Genomic DNA, 20,360 nt, shown 5'->3' with positions numbered 1-20,360 from the left:
ATGAGTACACTGGAATGTCGGCCTGTTCCCCGCGCTGACATTTAAACTGATGAGTCTGGCTCTCCAGCCCAAACACAGGACTGTCAAATGGTTGGGGGGGATGAACATTTTCATCCCAAAGATAATAAAAATACATGGGGGTAGTAAAGCCAAGTATGTGATCGACTAATCTCCCAGAATTCTCGTGGTGGTGGAGTGGAGGATCCCAGAATTGATTGCTAGAGCTTTTTGTTTGCCTTGCATGCCATATTGTTATCTCCCATTAAAAGAGTGTGTACAGAGACTTGTACCCAGACATAAATCACAAGGCTTGGGTTTGGTCAGGCTTAGGAAGGAGAAATCAATTATACTCTACCAGACATAAAGGAAGAGGCTGAGCTTGCACCCTGGGCTGCTCTCATTATCATAATCATCCCTCTCAAGTGATGCAGACTCAAACAGACAACAGATGAATATATGAACTGACAAATAATACAAACTGAAGACAGAAGCTTTGATTTTATAAAACAATTACAGTCCTTTAGCATTTTGTTTTCAGTAATTCACATATTAATAAGTGTTTGTTTTAGTGTAGTACATAGAAGTTGCATGAGGGAGGGGCATTTTGTAGTGAGGGGTACTCTGTTGAAATGTGATAAAAAAAAATCTACATTGATAAAACTACTTGCTCTCTCAAGCAAAGAATAGACCTTTTTCAGTCATCCTGGCGTGAAATAGTAAGATAAACACTGGGGCTGCCCCTCAAATAGTCAACTGAGCCGTTAGTTTGCGAGAAGACTTTTATTCAACTACGATTTCATTTATCCATTGGTGGCAGAACAAAAAAACAAACAGTCAACCTCCCTTTTGGATTTGTACCTCACTCTTAGACCCGGAACAAAAGCGGGAATAATTGCAGAATGGACCTTTTCTCTTGTAACACTGTAGTCATTAGCAGTCTGGGGCATTTGCACTTAATTAGAGTAGCACTGGTGCTTGTTTACACAGCTAGCACAGGAGCTGTGGGCCGCTGGGATGAGGACGTCTTCGGGCCTGGGGTGGGGGGGGATCCGGTGGGGAATTCTTGCCGGAATGGGCACCGAGACTGGAGCAGGACGGGAAACAAGGAAAAAAAAAACAAAAAAAAACAATGGGAGCAGGCAGAAGCAGAATAATAACAAATGAACAAATTATCCATTTTTTTAAACATAAAAATGTGTGTAATGTTGTGTGTTGACTGTGGACTGACAGGAACGGGATGGGATGGACGGTAATCATTCTGCTGGCATTGGGACGGAACAGGAATTTGTTTTTTTTACTCTGTAATGGGATTAGGATGGGATAAGAGTATTTTTGTGGGAGTGTAACGGGACAGAAGTGAAAATACATTACCATGTTACCCTCTAACCTACAGACTGACACTGAGTGAGCACTATTTTTTCCCTTAGTTTTCCTCTGTTGGTGAGGGGTAGTGTGGAGTTTTAATGTGAGTCCACAACAGTGTGGTCAGTTATAGCTGACTTATTTGCTCTGACATTGTGTCAGCAGTTAACCTGATGATGATAATCAGAGGGTCACTCCACTGATTTTACATGTCAAAATCAGTTTACTAGTTTCTGGGGCTCCTCAGCCCGTGGAAATAATTTTATTATGTGAAAAAATGACTCAAGTGAGTCAAGTGGCATTTTTGTAACTGTAGTTTGGAGATTTCAAATCTTAAACCAGATTATGGAGCTGGAAGATGTGGGTGTTTACAGTGCACAGAGCAGTGTCTGATTAGACGATGTCATTGGAAGTGTAGGATTCATGTTTAGCAATATTTTTGTCAATTTTCGTCAAAGTGAAATATTAAATTGCTGAAGTGTCCTGTAAATAGCATGCTCAGAATCTAGATATAACTGGGTTAAAACAATGTAACATGGTATTATTTGATTTTGATAAAGCTGATGTGACTAGTGTTATCAAGGACATCCAGCAGACAGAGCAGCATCAGCATTCATTTGAAGTTGTATTTCCAGCTATTCAACTAATCTAAGTCCAACATTTCTTCTCTTCTGTTTTGGACTCTACCATCTCCTGAGAAAAATGTATGGCTTTTTAGATGTTAAATGCTCCACTATATTCACCAGTATATACTGTATTAGATGCGCCAGAGCTACTGCTGAAAATAGCTGCCTGTATCCTTTTGAAACTGAGGTTAATGAGAACAGTGAAAACCAAATACATAAAGTTGCCACCTCTAAAACTGAAACAATGACCTGCTAAAAACATGCGTAAAAACATCAAAACATGTATACTAGGTTGATTCTGCTGTCAGTACCCCTGACCAAGGCACTGGCTTGGACTGTAGTTGGTCTTAAGGAACTGCTCAGAGGCTGCCAACTGCTCCTAATACTTTGGATGAGTTAAATGCAGCTGAATCTCACTGTACATTGTTCATGTAAGGTTGATCTTTACATTTAAAATGAGCTGAGTAGCTGAGGAAAACTGAGTCAGTTCTATTTGGGCTTGTCACTATGATGGACACACGTTGCATACACTCAAATGACCCATTTTTGATAAAGTATTTATTTAGCACAGCTTTAAAGCTCCAATGTGTAAGATTTACAGGGATTTAGTGGCAGAATAAGGCAGAAATGGAACATAATGTTCAAAAATGTGTTTTCAATAATACACCTGAAAATCACAGTTTTGTTACTTTAAAATGAGCTGTTTATGTCTACCTTGTCCACAAAGGCCACCATGTTGCATCGCCATGTTTTCTATAGATTTCAACAGTGTTTCACGGTCAGTTTTATTGCACACTTGGAAGGGGAGGGTAAAACAAGCTCACTGCTAGATGCCACTAAATCCTACATACTGGACCTTTAAGCTCAACCATACCTTATTTGCAGCATTAGATTATGATTAGAGTGTGTGATTAAATCAAGTTCTGCACTAGAATATTATCAAGACACTGCATATTAATGTCATCCTAATTGTTGTTGCCTCATTAAAAAACAAAAGATGCATTTGATTTAGGTAAGATGACAAAAGTAGTGTATCAGCAGAGAGTCTGGGCTGCCTTTGTCCTCAGTAATGAGGCACTGAGCTGCTAATTGAAGGATCATATGGGACTGAGGGTACGAGGTCCCTCTAACAGATGGTGGGAGTCTTGAGTCAGATAAATAAACCATCAGCCCAGCGAGGAGATACGGCCATGTGAGAAGCTGCATGCCAAAGACAACTTGGTTACAACATAAAACAACATAGTGTTTTATATCAGATATTTGTTATGCTCTTTCTCAGCCACTTTGTTTGGCTGAGAGAGCAATGATTGAGGGTAGACACCACTGAGAAATTCATGTGAGGGTAGATGCTCATAATAAGAGAAAAGATAAATACACACTTTTTATTGTTAGGCTTCAACTGTCAGATTTGGACAGCAGGGATCTCTGCTGATTGGACTGTTTTATGTTAATGCCAGCCTGACATGCTGCTGCCCCACATGAAACACAGACACAGCCAACAGACTTCTTTTTGCCTCAGGACTTCTGATATCATTACTACAAGTTGGCACATTTACATGAACAGAGAGCCTGATTCTGCGCTCCCATTAAGAATGCATATCCTATATTTTAAAAATGTATTCAACAAGAGATCAAGGGGGCTTTTATTACCCAGTGTTAAACTCTACAATAGTAATGCTGAACAAGCACCAAAAGAAAAGTTGGATTTGAAGTGAGTCCAAGCCTGTGTTAACATTTATTTTCAAACCTAAGAGATGTCCTTGTGGATTTTGTATCACATGGACCATCATCTGATGGATCATTGGACTTTTCACACTCAGTGCTGCACAGAATGAAGCTCTTTGGTGTTTTACATTATGAACAATCTTACTTTACACGTCACTGTGGAACGAAACATGCTGGGAATTTGATACAATAGCTATTGAGGGTGTAATTTATAGAGCAGAGGTAGTTTTTGTAAGCACATATTTTCAGTTAAAGGGACAGTTCATCCCCAAATCAAAAGTATTTTTTCCCTCTTACCTGTAGTACTAGATTTTTTTTGTGTGAGTCACAGAGTTTTAGATAAATCGACCGTAGAGATGTCTACCTAGAAGAATGCATTTTTGATTTTGGGGTGAGCTGTCCCTTTAAATGTAATTGTTAAAGGCCCTACAATACACAACCATGGTCTACCCAAATGGCTCTACTTTATTTGTCTGATTAGACCTCTTGTGAGGCCTATGTGGGTGTTGCAACTTGTTGTTAGAAAGATGTTAAACTTTAAAGTTCAGCTCCAGAAAAGCTTTTAAATAAATAAAATACTCTGTCATGATAAATATTTTGTTTTGATTTTACTTTACATGGTCTGTTTGAATGTCATATTTTAGTGAAGTGCACAGGCATCCCTCCCTTCAGTAGAAGACTGGGGTCACACCTTGATAGTGACACAATATGCAAACATAGAAACAGTGTGTAATGTTGATTGATGATTGATTAATTACACTGTGTATGAGTTAAATGTTATTATGTTACATTTAACACTTTATATTTCTGGTACAACTTGTGCTTTTGATCAGGACTGTATATGATGATCAAAGCTGCTGTACTGTATTACACTAAATGGACAGGTTTGCTAATAAATGTACAGCAATATTGTAGTGTAAAAGTGACAAGTATTAACTGAGACAGAATAAAAGAATAAGGATGAGAGTGCAAGGAGCCTGGCGGGGACTGTAGGCTCCATTCATTCAGAGGAAGGCTTTAACAGGCTGCAGTAATGACAAGCTATCAGACAAACAATGTTTCTCTTGAACAAATCATTTCAGACTCCCACAGTTTTTCCCAACAGAGCCAGTTGGACTACTCTCTATGTAAAACACGATGTGACATGCTGGGTTCATCTGGATTCTTCTTTCCCCTGTGGGGTTACATTTTTGGTGATCAAACAACTCTCACAAATGACAAATTCAAACAACATTTGAAAGTTCATCATATATAAAACAATAATTTATTATTTCTCTCATTTTACAAGACATCAAATTGTGTGGCTAACTAAGGATTTGTTATGCTGTTATTCTGTTCAATACATGAAACCCTAAGAAAGCAAAATGGACTACAAGGTGTGCTTTAACAAACACATTTAAACATTTAAATTTCAACGTGAGAGACATCTTGTCTAAAGATACGTACATACACAATGATATCACGTTATGATGGTCTCTACATTATGTAACAGATGGTACATCGCTGGTGATGGTTTTAACTTTGGGAAATCAGCACCATTAGAGAGAAATTCAAACTAAAAAAGTGGATTTGTTACAAAAATTTTATTTTTTAATTTACAAAAGTCCTTTTGAAAAGGATTATGTGTTCTACCTTGCAGGAAAATAGCATTGTTTCCATAAAAGCATTAAGTATGCATAACAGTAAAATACTGATAAGAGATATATAGTACGAACAAAATAATGTAAAATAGTGTAAATGCTGGCTGTTTATGTACTGTATGGCACACGGTCTTTACACACTTTCCAAACCTTCCAAAAAAGTCAAATATTGTGTTTTTGTTTCCAAAATTATTAAAAAGAGCAAGCACAAAGGTAGAAAAGGTACTTGAAAGAATTTGAAAAAAGGTTCCAAATCATCCTCATAGCCATGTCCCACTCATGTCGAGTCCAACCGTCATCTAGAGGACCTTCTCTTCACCACAGAGGTGGCAGATGTCCAGAAAAGGCTTTCCTTATTTCATATTTACAAAATGTTGCCACATTGAACGAGGCAGGAATCTCTACCCCAACTGGTAGTGTCCTATGTACAGTCCATCACGCTCCAGTCTGTCCCCCTCTGGCTGGACTTAGACTGTAGTCACAGACAGGAGTGAGTTGTAAACCCTGGTGCCGTCTGGTGACTTGGTACCGTGGGTCAGCAGTTCCTGGATGGTCATCCAGTTGTCAAATATTTTCTTATTCCTCTTTTTCATCATCTTTTTGTGGCTGAGTTCGATAATGTTGGGCTCCTTTTTGTCCTCGGGGCCCGCCTGCTCCTTCAGACAGTCGGCTCGGCTCTGCTTCATGAACTCGCGGCGCTGCCTCTGCTCTTTGGCGCGGACCGCGTGCTGCTTCCTCTCCTCCTTGCTCCAGTAGCGGCCCATCTTCAGCTCGCTTATGGCGTCGTCGTCCGTGGTCATGCCGCTGCGCTCCTCGTGGATGCGCAGGGCGCGCTCCCTCAGCAGCTTGTCCCGGACGGGTCTCTTGGTGATGTAGCGCGTGCCGTCGCTGCGGATCTTCACCTTCCACTCCATCTTGGGTTCCAGGTCGCTGGGGGTGATGGGGTCCCGGCACATGCTGACAAGACTCATCTGACTCTGTGCGTACTCCACGGCTGACTTCTGCTGGATCAGCTGCATGTAGCTCTGGTAGTGCTGGGCGTGGGCGGGGATGTGGGCGTGCTTGTAAGGTGAGTGTGGCTGGGAGAAGCTCCGCCCGGACTTGCTTGACTCACCCAGCTTCCTCTCCTTGCCTTCAGCCTGCAGGGCTCCATCTGGATCCTTGGAGGAGCTTCTGCTCCGACTGGGCCCGCAGGCTTCCTGGACGGGGGACAGGAGAGGTTTGAGCATCCTGCCGTTGGAGCTGGAAGAGCCGGCTGCCCCACTCGGACCCTGATTCTCTGCCCCTCGACGGAGGGAGTTGTCTGGAGACAGCTCCAGTGTTAGAGGAGTGCTGCGGCAGCTCTCGCCGGTGTTGTAGGCGCTGGAGCTGTCTTTGTCTGACTTCTCCGGCAGCTCTGTGATGTCTGACAGCTCGTGACGGCGTGCGTCAATGCTGGTGTTGTAGTTGCGGAAGCCACTGTTGTGGAGCATCCAGGACTCACGGCACTGCTCCCTCAGCAGCTGCATCTTGTGAGCGCGGACGATGTTCAGGCACTCCAGCTCGATGGTGCGCAGCTCCTCATTAAGCAGTTCCAGCTCTTTGTCGACGCCGTCCTGGTCCTGACCGCCCTGGCAGTACAGGCCCTGGGCTCCGCTGTTCCTCATCTGGCACTTCAGCTCCAGGAGCTCCCGGAAGCGCTCGCACTCATCAGCCGTGATGCCCAGGAAGTCTGTGTCGGCGTAGTCTGCAGAGATGAAGGACTCGCCGCTGAAGGGCAGGTCAGTGCTGCCCAGCGTGTCCTGGCTGTAGGTGAGCTTCCTGCAGCTGCCCAGCGTGTTGGAGGCTGTGGTCTGGTCATCACCAAGGTTCTCCTGCTCCGAGCTCTCATCGTTTCGCGTACTCTCATCTGTACGGCCGACTCCACTGTCTTTCTCGTGGTGATTGGACAGCAGTGTGGCTGTGTCTGTGGTGCCTCCATCCTCCTCGTGCTTCTTCTGTAAAAAACAGATAGACAGCTCAGAAATAGCGATGCATCCAAGGAGAAACAGAAGGTCGCTGATTGTGTGAGGAAAATACTGCAGTTCACATTCTTTAATATGTAATTTATATCTTGTAACTACACAGGTCACTGTCATATATTGTTAATAATATAGGTCAAGAATTTTTTTAGTTGAGATAATATAGTTTGATCAGGGGCTGTAGCAGGCTGAGTTTTAAAGGCAGTGAAGATGTTGACACCATATGAAACTAGATGACCTAAGACATCCATTAGCACCATGTCATGCTACCTTGTTGGGAAGTTGGTTAAATAATGCTCCAAAGCTGAGCAAAATTTTGGCAAGTGAAAACATGATTTATCTACATGAAAATGGATTCTATGGATACCCACACAGATATGCCCACTTCATGCTAATTCCATGCAGTTTTGGACAAAAAACATGTAGTTATTTCATGCAGTATATATGTTGATTTTGCCTAGTCTATTTCAATATATCTGCATATTGCATACTCTCAGCAGTATTGGACTTGCATAAATTGGGTCCGACTGGAAAGCTGAGACTCTTGTGGATTCAGTGTGCCCAACTGTATTTATGTGTGATGATGTTAGTCTCCATGGTAACCACTTCATTGTGGTGAGACGGTTTCTTTCTCAAGTGGTCAAATGCTTATTTGTGCACCAAATCTGTGCAATAAATGAGATCAACCCAAAAACTGCTGAAACAACTGAGCATTGGAGTGATCATCATATACTTCTATCACAATGTTTTAAACCCTTATACAATAAATTTTGAAAATATGAATAGGTGCCTAAAGTAATCACAGATATGTGACTAGAAACACTGACAGTGCTAAGCTGCATCTTAAATTAATTTCACAACAATTTAATCCACTTCTAATTCACATATACTATTGACTTGCTATCATTCCCTAAAGATCCCTGCTCCCCCCTCTGAAAAAATAACTGTTTGCTACTGAAAGGATGGAGTTAAGAAGGAAATACACCATTTTACAAATATAATTTATCAACTTTTAAATCTATTAAAAAAATCTACTTTATTAGTATAAGTATGGATCTGTAACAAAGGCTTCAGAATTTCGTCAATGAGCGTGTGCTTTTCCATATGACAGTTTTAAAAGGGAAAAAATGTTGCCAACAGCTGTTACTCTCAGCAGAATTGGCTCAGCCAACATAATCTATAGATGAACATATGTGTTAGTGCAGATTGATTGTGGTGCTTTGCCTCTTCACGCTGTGCACGTGTGTGTGTGTCTGTGTGTGTGTACCTGCTGCAGCATGCTGGCAGTGAACTGCATGGCCTGATGGTGCTGCTGCTCCAGCATGTCCATGTGGAGGTCATCCAGGAAGTCGTTCCTGTCATCATCCATCCAGCCCTCGTCCAGCTGAGAAGCAGCGGGGAGAAGAGACGCCTCATTAGATGCAAATATTCAACTGTAAAGTTTGACTCACAAGATGGAGCATCTGATATTGGAAGTCTTAACTCTTATTTGTTGGCATTAAAGGTGCAAAATACAACATTCAGCTTCATTAGATGCCAGGAAACAACTATTTGTAATGTAAAGATATAGAGGAGTGATGCCTCCTGAGCAGAGAATGTTTCCTCCTGTGTCTGGATTTCAACATGGCGGCCTAGTGAGTAAATTTATTATATCACGGCTAAACAATACACTATAATATGTTTCTGGAAACATTTAAGGTGAATAAATATCCAATACAGTAACAAACTAAGCAGTGTGACAATGGCTCAGTATTCTAACACTTTGTTTTGAGTTTCAGGAGTCTCCATTGGAAGCGGTCATGTCTAGAAGGGAACCCTAGATTTTCATGTGGATTTGTTTTGGTCTGGGATGTTGGTGCTCTACAGTGATTTTCTGGGTAAATTTCATAAACAGCACCTTTAAGAACAGAACTTTCTTTTGAAAAAAAAAACACTTTCTCATTACCTGGATCTCTGGTCTGGCCACCAGCAGGGAGATATTCTGGTTCCCCTCACTGGTCAGCAGCGCCACAGCATCTTCCCGGTTCTGGATCTCAACACCGTTGATCTTTAAGTACAGAGGGAGATATTGAAATTGAGTTTTTTCTACCCTAGAAATTTGTCCATTAATGCTACTTTTAACTCTAACCTCTAGAGCTGCAATGATTAATCAATTAGGTGTCTTATTTGCGGACATATTATGGACAACTAATCGATTAATCAAGAAAATAAATGACAGATTAATTGGCAATGAAAATAATCATTAGTTGCAGCCCACTAACCACTAGTTCTTAGAGGTCTTGATGGTGAAACACTCTCTTTTTCAAATATCAGTTTACAGCCAGGAAATTGAGTCAGAAAAAGAGATAAAATGAATGGTAGAGGTAAAAGTTAATGTGCTGAGACTGCAATGATCTTACCTGAATTATTTTGTCTCCTTCTCTTATTCTGCCGTCCTGTGCAGCGATGCTGTTTGGATCGATCTAAAGAAAAGAGCAAGAGTCAAAGGGTTATTACTCTGAGATAACTCTCACTGTGTTTTACCTTCACTTCTTTCACCTCCTTTTGGACATATCGGTTCTATTTATGCGTTAAAGCGAGCATCATCACTGCTGACAGTCTTATCAATTGCTATTTACTGACTGCTAAAGTAGATTTGAGAGCTTCCCAGCAGCACATACCTCACTAATGTAGATCCCAGTCTCATCCTCATCATCAGTCCTGTAGCAGATCGTCAGGCCAAGCTTGTCTTGGATGTTGGCTCGGTACAAATCCACCTCCTGGTGAGAAACACACACAAGTTAACATCCCATACATCTAGAACTTCTTAGGTTTTGTCCAAGATTGAGTAGAAAATGGTTGAATATTTTCTAAGGTTGTTCTGGACAGACTGAATATATTGACTACGAAATGGGATCATGGAGCAACAGTGATCCATCAATCACTGTAATGAATCTTTCAGCTGGACGCAGGGAAGCCATTGGCTTTCTTAGAGGCCCGGTGACAGAATGAGAGATGATGCAGTGGACTGCAGACGGGCAGAGCCCCGTTTTTCACTTGTCAACACCTGTAATCTCACAGATACAGATAAAGATACGAGCAGTGCTGTTCTTTGAGGGCAGAGGATTGGGCTATGTGAGGGTTAACCCCCCAAAACGTTTACAGCTGAATACTCAAGACTATCTCAAAGGAATAGTTTGACATTTGGCAAAATACATTACTTCTCTCATACAGAGAGTTAGATAAAAGATCAATACATTCTCATGTCTGTATGGCAAATATGAAACTACAGTCAGCACCTGGTTAGTTAAGCTTAGCATAAAGAAGCAGGGGGAACCTCTTTTCTGGCTCTTTGTCATGCTACTTGTGCCAGCTATTCATAAATCCATTGCTAAATGTATGTGAACTTCCTGTCCTAACTGTTAACTTGTTCCAAACTAGTGATTAACTTCAGTTTACACAAACACAACTGAAGGAACGCCTTAGCTATAAAAATATTAGGGTAAATCCGTTGCTGGGAAACAGTGAAGCATCACAGGCTGAAACAAAACTTCCAAAAATAAAAATTTCAGGCCAATTTAGTGACTTTCTCGATAGATTTGATATTAACTCTTTTATTCTTCACACTAAATAGATCTAATGATATATTAGGTGATATATTAGCAAGCTAATATGTATATATATATACACATATATATATATATATATATATATATATATATATATATACATACATATATATATATATATATATATATATATATATATATATATATATATATATATATATATATATACATATATATATATATATATATATATACATATATATAATATATTAGCTCAGTTAGCTACACAGAAATTGCACTTGAGAGCTACTGGATGTCAGCATTTTCTAAGGTCTAGTTTGTGTGCTGCAACCCATTTCAATTTAGTAATACACAAATATCCACACTTAAAATTGTGTTATAACTAAAGTTGCAGATGATTAGTCAAGTAATTGATTAGCTGAACGACAGAAAAATAATCGGCAGCTATTATAAGAATCGATTTTTGGACTGACAGCACAAGACATTAAAAAGGGACAATTTGGCAGTTTTCATTTCACCGTTGATGGTGCATCAAACTAAACCAGTAAATTCTTGTGTGTGTGCTATATTAACCAAGAGAGCAAAGTTCTTAAGCTGGTGGAGCCTTGCTGGCAGCGCCTGCAGTACATGTACCAGGATGCATTGTGCACCAGCTTCTGATGCCCACGCCCATGTTGTCAGCCTTGTCTAGTTCTCTGATGGCCAAAACATGGCATTAGGTGAAAAAAAAAACATACAGCATGCCCCCTGATTACCAGAAGGCTGAGACTAGAAATCCAAGCCAAAATAGTCTGTAGTTCTTCCTTAAAACCAACAACATCGCTGTGACATCAGTGAGGGCAGGAGTGAGCACAAGAAATCAGCTTTCTTGGTCAATATAGCAGCACTGAGGATTTCACTGCTGAAAGTGACCACATTTACATCAACACTAGCACTTTTCATGTGGATGTCCAATCAAAGGTCCCCCTTTTTCACTAATGTTTGACATCTGATAGAGCAAACAATTAATCAGTTAATCTAGAAAATAATCGCAAGATCAATAGATAGCAGCAGATGATCACTGAATGAAAATAATTATTAGTTGCAGCCCAACTTCGAACTTAAGATCTGTTGGTGCAACTACCAGGCAAGAAAAAAAAAAAAAATTTCAAACATGTAAAACTACTCTTTTCACCTGCTGAAAGCCTACAGAATTAGGCAGAAAAGTGAAATAAATAAATAAAGATTACATTCAGACATCTAATATTTTCTAAACACAGGATTGTGTGTCAGTCATTCTTTTCTAAGATGAAGAGTCCTTCTACAAAGACACTGATGTCAGTCAGTGTCTGTCTGCTGCACAGCTGCCATTAGCCACCCTGAACTTTACCTTTTGCTCTCAGCCATGGATATTATTAATATCAAACAGTAGGTGGCTGGGGGTTTAGTGGGAGGGGGTTTCAGGGTCGGCAGAGGTCACCGGAGGAGCACAACAAAAGCTTGATCACGGCCTCATCATGGCCTCATCCAGGCATTGTTAGCGTGCATCATCAGATTCATCACCGCGGACTTATTATCTGTGCCATCTAATTATCCACAGAGGCGGGGAAGACTTATTAGGCCTTGTCACTAATAAGTAATGATGTCACCGGTGTGCATCTGCTGGAACAAACCAGGAACTCGATTCCTGTCTGGCCTACATCTCAGTGTGTGTATGGAGGGAGAGTGGCCCATCAATAACTGTGATATATCAGGATTTGTGGTCTCTAGCAGGGACATCAGAGTGGAGACACAGAGGCGACCTTGGCTCTGCTCATGTACCAATAATGCACCGCTGCCTGAATGTAGATCTTCATGGAAAGGAGAGTTTATTTACCTCATATTCAAGTTCCTCACGCTCTATGTCCTGCTGTATGCCCTCCAGGAAATCATTGGGGTCAAAGTATGCACGCCCTGGAGCATGCCTGCAAAGAGACAAAGCATGTAAGATAAAGAGTGGAATGCAAATTTAACCTGCACATATTAAAAAATCATTTACTAACACATTTGTCAATCTGGATTTAATTTTGCCCCAGAGTTTGCAAATTAAATGAGAAGTAGAGAGGATGTAATAAGAACTCAATGTAGAAATCACTCTTCAATCAGATATACTGAAGCTGCACCCAGAGGCTAATCACAAATTACCGTGCCGTGTTATTAATTTGACTCAGAAATCAATTAAAGAAATCGCAGTTATTCATTAAAGGGCAACTGCTGTTGCCACAGAGTGCAAAATGTAGCCAGACTCCCTGAGCTCCAGGGCTTAACACACACAGACACACTACAATAGATGCCATTTGAGTATATGCAAATGCAAATGAGCTAAACCATCATTTTAATGCATTTGTATGCCCTGGGGGAGCCGTCATCTCCAGGAAGTGACAGGGACATTTTCAAACTTTAGACACATCCTGTGTGATCACAGCGGTGTGGTCTGGAGAAGAAGATAAGGTACCACTTTCTTAATTAACTATGAAGGTGAAAAGGTCTGATGGTGTTTCAGGGTGAAGTGACCTTTTTAACATCGCTGACTTCTGACAGCAAAGAACTATCCTCTTATTTGAAGTGAACTTCCTAGAAACATGCTTAATAATCCTTCTGTTAGCACAGTGATACTTCAGCTTAAAAGGGATAGTATGAGGTGAGGGTGTATGCGCTACTTATCCTGTAGTACTGCTGGAAGCAGCAGAAGTACCAGCACAGAAGATGGTACTTCTGTACTGCTGTGGACAGGTTCAGCAGCAACATGTTTTAGCCACTTAATAAAGGATCCACACACACACACACACACACACACACACAAATCATTATCTGTTTAAGTGTGTGCCATAATTAGAATATTTTCACCACTTTACCTTGCCCTCAGAAAGACATTACTGACAGATGATCAAACCAAATTTCACTCTCTCCAATGCAAACAGACTCCTTAAGGAAAAACTGTAATTCTACCTTGCAGAACACAGGAAATACTGGCCTACCACTGCCTTGACTGGCTAGTTTGATTGTGTTATTGTTTGACTTTGGTAAAACTGAACCATCTATTTACAACACTGAAGTCACGCAGAAACAGCAGACCAACAACTCCTGTGTTTTATGCGATAAAATGACTGACATCACCAATGGAATTTGGTTGCTTTGGAGAGAGCAATATTTGGCTTATAATGACGTCTTTCCATCAGAAAAAGTTGTGTGACAGCAAAATAAGGTGGTGAAAATATTCTAAATATAGTGTACATCTAAACTAATATTAATTTTTTTGGGTGGCTAAAATACGTGTTGCTGCTGACCCTGTCCATAGCAGTGCATTGTGGGCATTCGCCGACTGCCATTAATACACTGACTATCAATAAGTACCTCATACAACCCAGCTTCAAATACTCCAAACTATCCCTTTAATGGTGTTTTTTAAAGTAAGGCCACTCAGTCTCAACTAGGCTTCTCTTCATCTGGATGGTATATAAAAATAAAAGTAAAAATAGCTGTGTCCTGGCACCAGATTAAATTTTGTGGGTGTAGATTGGGTCGATTTGGGCCCAAAACCAGAATCAGTTCCACTTTAAAAGCACCCGGTCCAGCTTTGGGTCAGAGACAAAACTGGCGCTCAGACACACACACACAAAAAAACAAGAGATTGCATTATTGAGGGCCTAACAGTAGAAATACAGTATTCATGTTACAAAGTAATCGTCCTTGTAGGATGATGCGGTTGTGGCAAAAGTTGAGCCAGGCAAAACATTTTTGCCAGGGGTATTTGTAATCTGCATCTCCTCACAGCTGCTTTCAAATGAACTATGGGTCTGCTTTTCTTTGTGTAGTACCAGTGTTGGTTTGAACAGACTAATGCTTTATCCATAGTGTGACAAGAGTCCCTTAACCCAGGTGTGCCAGATTTAGGCCACTGTTGAGCCAATACATTTTGCCCACCTGGGCAATTATGAATTTATATAGTGATGGAAGAGATTGTTTGTGTTCTTTATCATCCTTCAGGTTGTTATTCACATGTCTGCAACATGGGTTGTGAACTACATAGACAGATATAGGACACAGCTGCAGATACAGGATGTAAAAATGGAGCAGGGCCAGCTTCGGCAGCAGTTTTGCCCACACTGCATGTGTGCTAGGATTGGGCAGCATGTTAAAATTGTCCAACCGGCCACCATGAGCTCAATGACAATTGCTGATATATTTGCACAGTTGTGTGTGCCCCTTCTTGTAGTTTCAGCTTTCAAATGCTTGAGCAGTGAGTTTGCTAAGCTAAATATGTTAAGTAAATTCACTAAGTCCAATGAGAAAGCAAAATGAACTCTTAAAATGTCAAGAAAGGAAATATTCTTATGCCTGCTTTCCATATTAAATGGAAAAATACAAGTTTTCAATCCAAGTTTCTCTCTACTACCAAACTACAAAACACACGTCACTCAAACTCAACAGAAGAACAAAATGAAACTCACCAAAACCGCAAAATCGTCTTTCCATTGTTCCAACAATCACTAAGCTTGGTTTGGTCAAAATAAAGCCTTAATTCTCCATGACAGATATTACAAATATCCTGGCTCTACAAGCTGTTCTCCCTACCGTTGTTCTTTAGTGACTCTTGCTCATTCTTTGTCAGACCATTAAATTAGCAAAATAAAGTGATAAAATTACCTATTAATTGGCCTATTGAACCACACACTGGCAGCAAGTCGTTTATTGTAAGTAAAGGGCATGACTGTTCTAGAATCTGGGCTTTCTTTCATGTTCTTCATGATCTGAGTCAGTACTTACTCCTCTGGAAGCAGATACTCCTCCAGCTCCGTCATGGGGGTTGAAGATGGAGGCAGCTGTGTGAGGGCCATGATGTGCTGGAGGGTGATGTCGGTCTGGGTGCTGATGTCTGAGACCTGGGAGTCAGCGGCCGGGCTGGACAGTTTGGGATGCGGGGCTCGGCGCAGAACCTGGACCATGATGGGCTCCTTGGCGGTGCGGAAGGCCTCCACCGCCTGGTCGTGGGTGGCCTTGGAGAGGTCCTTGCCATTGACCTGGAAGGAGAAGCAGAGAGAAACGAATTAGCAACTTTCATCTAGGAGGCTGTCTGGTTTGCTGATGGAGAGGAAACAGGAAGAAACTGATGAGGATGCAACAGTTGCAAGCATTTTTCCACTTGTTGTGATCTCTGAGACAGAAGAGGATCTTCATTATTCTAAACGGATGTAATCATTATCTCTGATGATTAAGGCCTCACATGAAGCGCTGTGCCCACACAAACTCAGCAGTGATATTCTGTTTGAGAAATGACTCATTACCGCCTCAGCTTGTTTTACAGGGTCACAGTCAGACCAAGCAGAAAAAGACCTTAATTAGGAAGAGTCTCTCTTTAATTAATCAAGGTCATTAGCTGGAGCTGCATGGAGGAGCCCTCATTTAGCTAAGTAATTTCTCAGCAGAGGATAAATTTGACCTGCTGTCAGAGACAGTGGAGTGGGTGCCGCACGTTAACCTGAGAAGATTAATTTGCGCAAAAGGCCGGAGCGTGTCGCAGAGAAGAGGCTAATTAAGTTTGGTTGAGCCACTTAGGGCCCCTGTGTGCTGATGGATGATGAGTGGAGATCCTCAATAGGATGTGTCACCGGATCCAATCAGACTCAAAATTAAATAAAGAAGATTTAAGTCTGCACATAGATCTATTCTGTCCAAAATGTCATTGCGCTTTGGCCCAAATGCCATAATGTCAGTGGAAGTTCACCACAGCATCTACAGTGGGAACAAAAAGAGATGTACAGTCAACAAAAATATGAACACAACATTTTTGTTTTTGCTCCCATTTTTCACGAGTTGAAGTAAATAAGGCTTCTTCTGTTTACACATTTTTTCACGGCTTTGAGCCCATTATATAGGGTATAATAATTCTCACTATACAACACTACAAAATGGTGAACTTAGTAGTGGACTACATAGTGAGTAGTGAGTAAGCCATTGTTTTTTTTTCCAGGAGGGTAAAAGTCATGACCTGAACTACTCTGACTGATTGGTTTGTACTGATATTTTAATCCTTTCCCAATCCAATCATGTCGAAACCTAACCAACCCAAACAGTGGTTGTAGACTAGGGTGGATCATTACTTTGTCCTCCTGGGAAAAATACTTGGTATCTGTAGCCCTAACTGAAAAAATCTCATAGTTCAGTGCCCTACAACTTCTGTATACCCATTTTTCCCAGGACGGCAAAGTCATGACCCATCCTACCCCACCTCTGAGTCGTTCGTACTCATTGCCTTTGTCGGTTGAGTTGGTAAGGTTTAGGCATGTGGAGTGATTGGTTAGGGTTAGGGTAAGAATATCAAGGTACACCGATCAGTGGCAGAGTAGGAGTAGGTCATGAATTTGCCCTCTCAGGGAAAAAAATCTGGTATCTGTAGCCCTATGTGAAATAGATGCCTGATAAATGTCTGTTTTTCAAGATACAAACGCACATTTGAAAAAAAAAACCTTTGTGTTCACAGAAAAAGTCTTAGGTCTTTTACTTCCACTTTAAAAAAATAGAAGCTGTTGTGTTTTGTTCTGTGTATGAACCCAAAACAAGTGGTAGCCTCTTGAACTCAAGAGCTAAAGTCCCCTGCGGCCGCCTCCATGCATATTGCATCCTGGGTCACCACACTGGCCCTCTGCTTTATCAGGGTTTGCACAGAGCTGCTGTTCCGCTTTCAATCACCACATCATACGGAATTTGTTGGTTTGTGATTCCTGGATGTGTTGAAAGCTTTGATACAATCTCAGCCCCGGGGCTCTTCTCATTTCACAGACTCAACGCTCCCTCCTCCTCCTCCTCCTCCTGCCTCTCCCATGCAGACATGCACACGAGCTCAAAGCTTTTTTAGAATTAAGCTACTTTCTAGCGGGAGCATGTAGTAGTGTTGCAGGTCATTAGGCGTGTCGTAAATCTTTAGCGCCCCTTCTCACTCCTCCTGACAGCCAACATACATGCACGTCCGTGTTTGAAGATTCATTTTCTGATAAACATGTGCCTGGTTGGTGCTCTTGTCTGCCTCTGGCCATGGCTGCCTCATTCGAATTCATGGCATAGTTTGCAGACTTAACTGTGGTGCTGCACATAAGGAGTAGCAGCAATATTAAATCGCCTCCAGGGACTCAATACTATACAACATCTGACTTTGACCCAGACATTGTAAAAACTGAGTACATATTTCCATAACGGAGTACATACAGGAACCAAATGCACAGGACTTGTATGTGTGCGCTTAGAGGAAGGACAAAAAAGGAGAGAACTTAATGCAGAAGTTAGAAGTGGCTACGTGCCCACTAATAACCAGAGCAGATTAATGCTAATCCTGGGCCTGCAGGATAATTGGATCATCTCAGCGGACTTAAACTTCTACTTCTTCTGCATCAAAAATTAATAGCTCATCTATTTGCAGTTGGCTCTGAATAATTCGACATTGAGAAAAGCGAGTTATCATATCACAGAATACTAATGGAAGAAACCTTAATAACAAAACAACCTTGAGATTTAAGACCACTGCCCGCTAACGCAAAGGAAAAAATGGAAAACTGGCCTCGACTGGGAGCAGAAACTCAACCAAAACAAGTGAGATAACATTATAACATAAAAGAAGACATCACTAAGGTTCTTGCATATTCCAATGTCAAATTCAAGCACCTTTTCAAGCTCAAATGACTATTTAATTTCTTTATCACATTAAATCAGATGTTAGTATGCTAAAAATAACCAAAATTAAGTTTCCCGATAGCATTTTACAGTAAATGCAGCCCAGCTGTCATTCCTTATGTTAAACCTCCTTTTTATAGCATCAAGTATCCAATTAAAACCAAACTTATTGGAAAAATGAACACTTGGATCCACATCAGCATCATTATAACTATTTAAAATGACAAAAACATCCTTGGGAAACATTTAGTTGATGTGTAATTTGATCTTTGTAGTGTAGCCAAAGTTAGCTGCTAGTTAGCTAGCTATGCACTGGTCAAATGTTTGCAACACTGTCAGTTGCAAGGAGGAACTAAGGCTGCTGTTAACATCATTAACTAGTTGTTGGCCACATTGAAAAGCTGCACATGAATTTTGCAAACTTTACAGGAGGCTGCTCAAGGATTTGGTCCTCATTTCAACCATAATTTGTATGTTAGCTAATGTTAGGCGCTGAAACTACTATGGCCGTGTTTTCGAGCCGTGATGTTGTCACGCGAGCAGTGCGTCTTAGCCATTTCTTTGTTTTGCAGCTGCTAGAAAGACTAGCAGTCACTGGATAAAATTTGTCAGGTAAGATAACGTAAGGGACAGCGATGTTGGTGTTGGTGATGTATATTGTGTGAGATGAGACATGTAGGCCACCGAGCGCTTTCACACAAAACTAAACTACAACAAACCTACTATAAATTGCCACATTCTTGTCTTATAAAAGTAGCTTTTAAAATAACGAACATGTCTCTCACCATAGATTACCGTTCCTACTTTTTCTGGCACACCGTAAGGACAGGGACTTTTTTCTATCCGTTACAATTTCATGCAGTTTCAAGCTAAATCTTCTCAAGGATTTCCAGCACCTGTACGAACCCTGTATCTCAATTCCTATTTGTTGCTGCAGCTGGTATAAGTGATAAGCCTTCCTGAAATTACCCAGGACCTGACATCCTCGCCCATCTTTGTTTCCCACAGCAAGCCATGATGTTGTACATCAGCTGAGGAATACAAGCGCCTTTGTTGCTTTCTTCTCTCTGCGTGCAGAGAATCAAACCTGGTTGCCAGGAATCCCGGGGCTACTTGAAGGCAGTGAACCAGAGACAAAGCCTTTAGCCCCCGTCTTGTTGAGCCCGGAGCATTCTGCCTCAGTGCTCTCAATGGGGGGAGTCTCCTCCCAGCTGTGGAGGGGGTCCCACGACCTCCATTCACCATTCTCACCTCTGACACAGAGCGGCCCTTTGCAGCACACTGGGAAAAAACACACAACACTCCCCTGACACAATACACAATGCTTCACCACCGCTGAGCTCTCCGACTACGCCATGTTAACCCTGAGCCTTAACACGGCCGCAGTTCAGCTGGTCGTGAAGAACAGAAAACTCAATTTACACCCAACAAAACAATGCCTAAACTTAGCCAACCAACCCAACCAACAAATGTGGCAAATACTAACCAATCAGAGACAGAAAAGACCGGGTCATGACTTTGCCCTCCTCGGGAAAAAAGTATCTGTAGCCTTATATGAAATTGCCAAAGTTAAGTACTCAATAAATGTACTTTTTAGATAAAACTGCACGTTTAGAGAGTCCGGAATTACAAGCAGTTGTTCTGCATCCTAAATCCCGTCTTATTTGTCCTGGAAATTATAATATAATATTCTGATCAAATCATTTTGTGTGCTATAATTCCAGCTTCTGACCCATTTAAAACGATAACGCAGAG

At 41.3% G+C, this 20,360-nt stretch overlaps 1 protein-coding gene across 2 annotated transcripts in view; it reads right to left on the bottom strand.

Annotated features, from left to right (window-relative positions):
• Positions 1-4,946: 4,946 nt before the first annotated feature.
• Positions 4,947-20,360, bottom strand: part of pdzrn3b (PDZ domain containing RING finger 3b) — a 140,651-nt gene continuing 125,237 nt past the window's right edge. For both annotated transcript variants that reach the window (XM_084727634.1, XM_084727643.1), the window contains 7 exons: positions 15,708-15,961; positions 12,778-12,865; positions 10,014-10,112; positions 9,753-9,815; positions 9,299-9,400; positions 8,621-8,737; positions 4,947-7,329 (listed from right to left, as the gene is read on the bottom strand). In XM_084727634.1, coding sequence (XP_084583760.1) covers positions 5,821-7,329; positions 8,621-8,737; positions 9,299-9,400; positions 9,753-9,815; positions 10,014-10,112; positions 12,778-12,865; positions 15,708-15,961 — 2,232 coding nt within the window. In that variant the 3' untranslated portion in view covers positions 4,947-5,820. The remainder of the gene's footprint in view (positions 7,330-8,620; positions 8,738-9,298; positions 9,401-9,752; positions 9,816-10,013; positions 10,113-12,777; positions 12,866-15,707; positions 15,962-20,360) is intronic.

The sequence above is a fragment of the Lutjanus erythropterus genome, chromosome 2, assembly GCF_056507025.1.
Source record: "Lutjanus erythropterus isolate fLutEry1 chromosome 2, fLutEry1.hap2, whole genome shotgun sequence".
NCBI classification, from domain to species: Eukaryota; Metazoa; Chordata; class Actinopteri; order Lutjaniformes; family Lutjanidae; genus Lutjanus; species Lutjanus erythropterus.
This window is presented reverse-complemented; position numbering and strand designations above follow the sequence as displayed.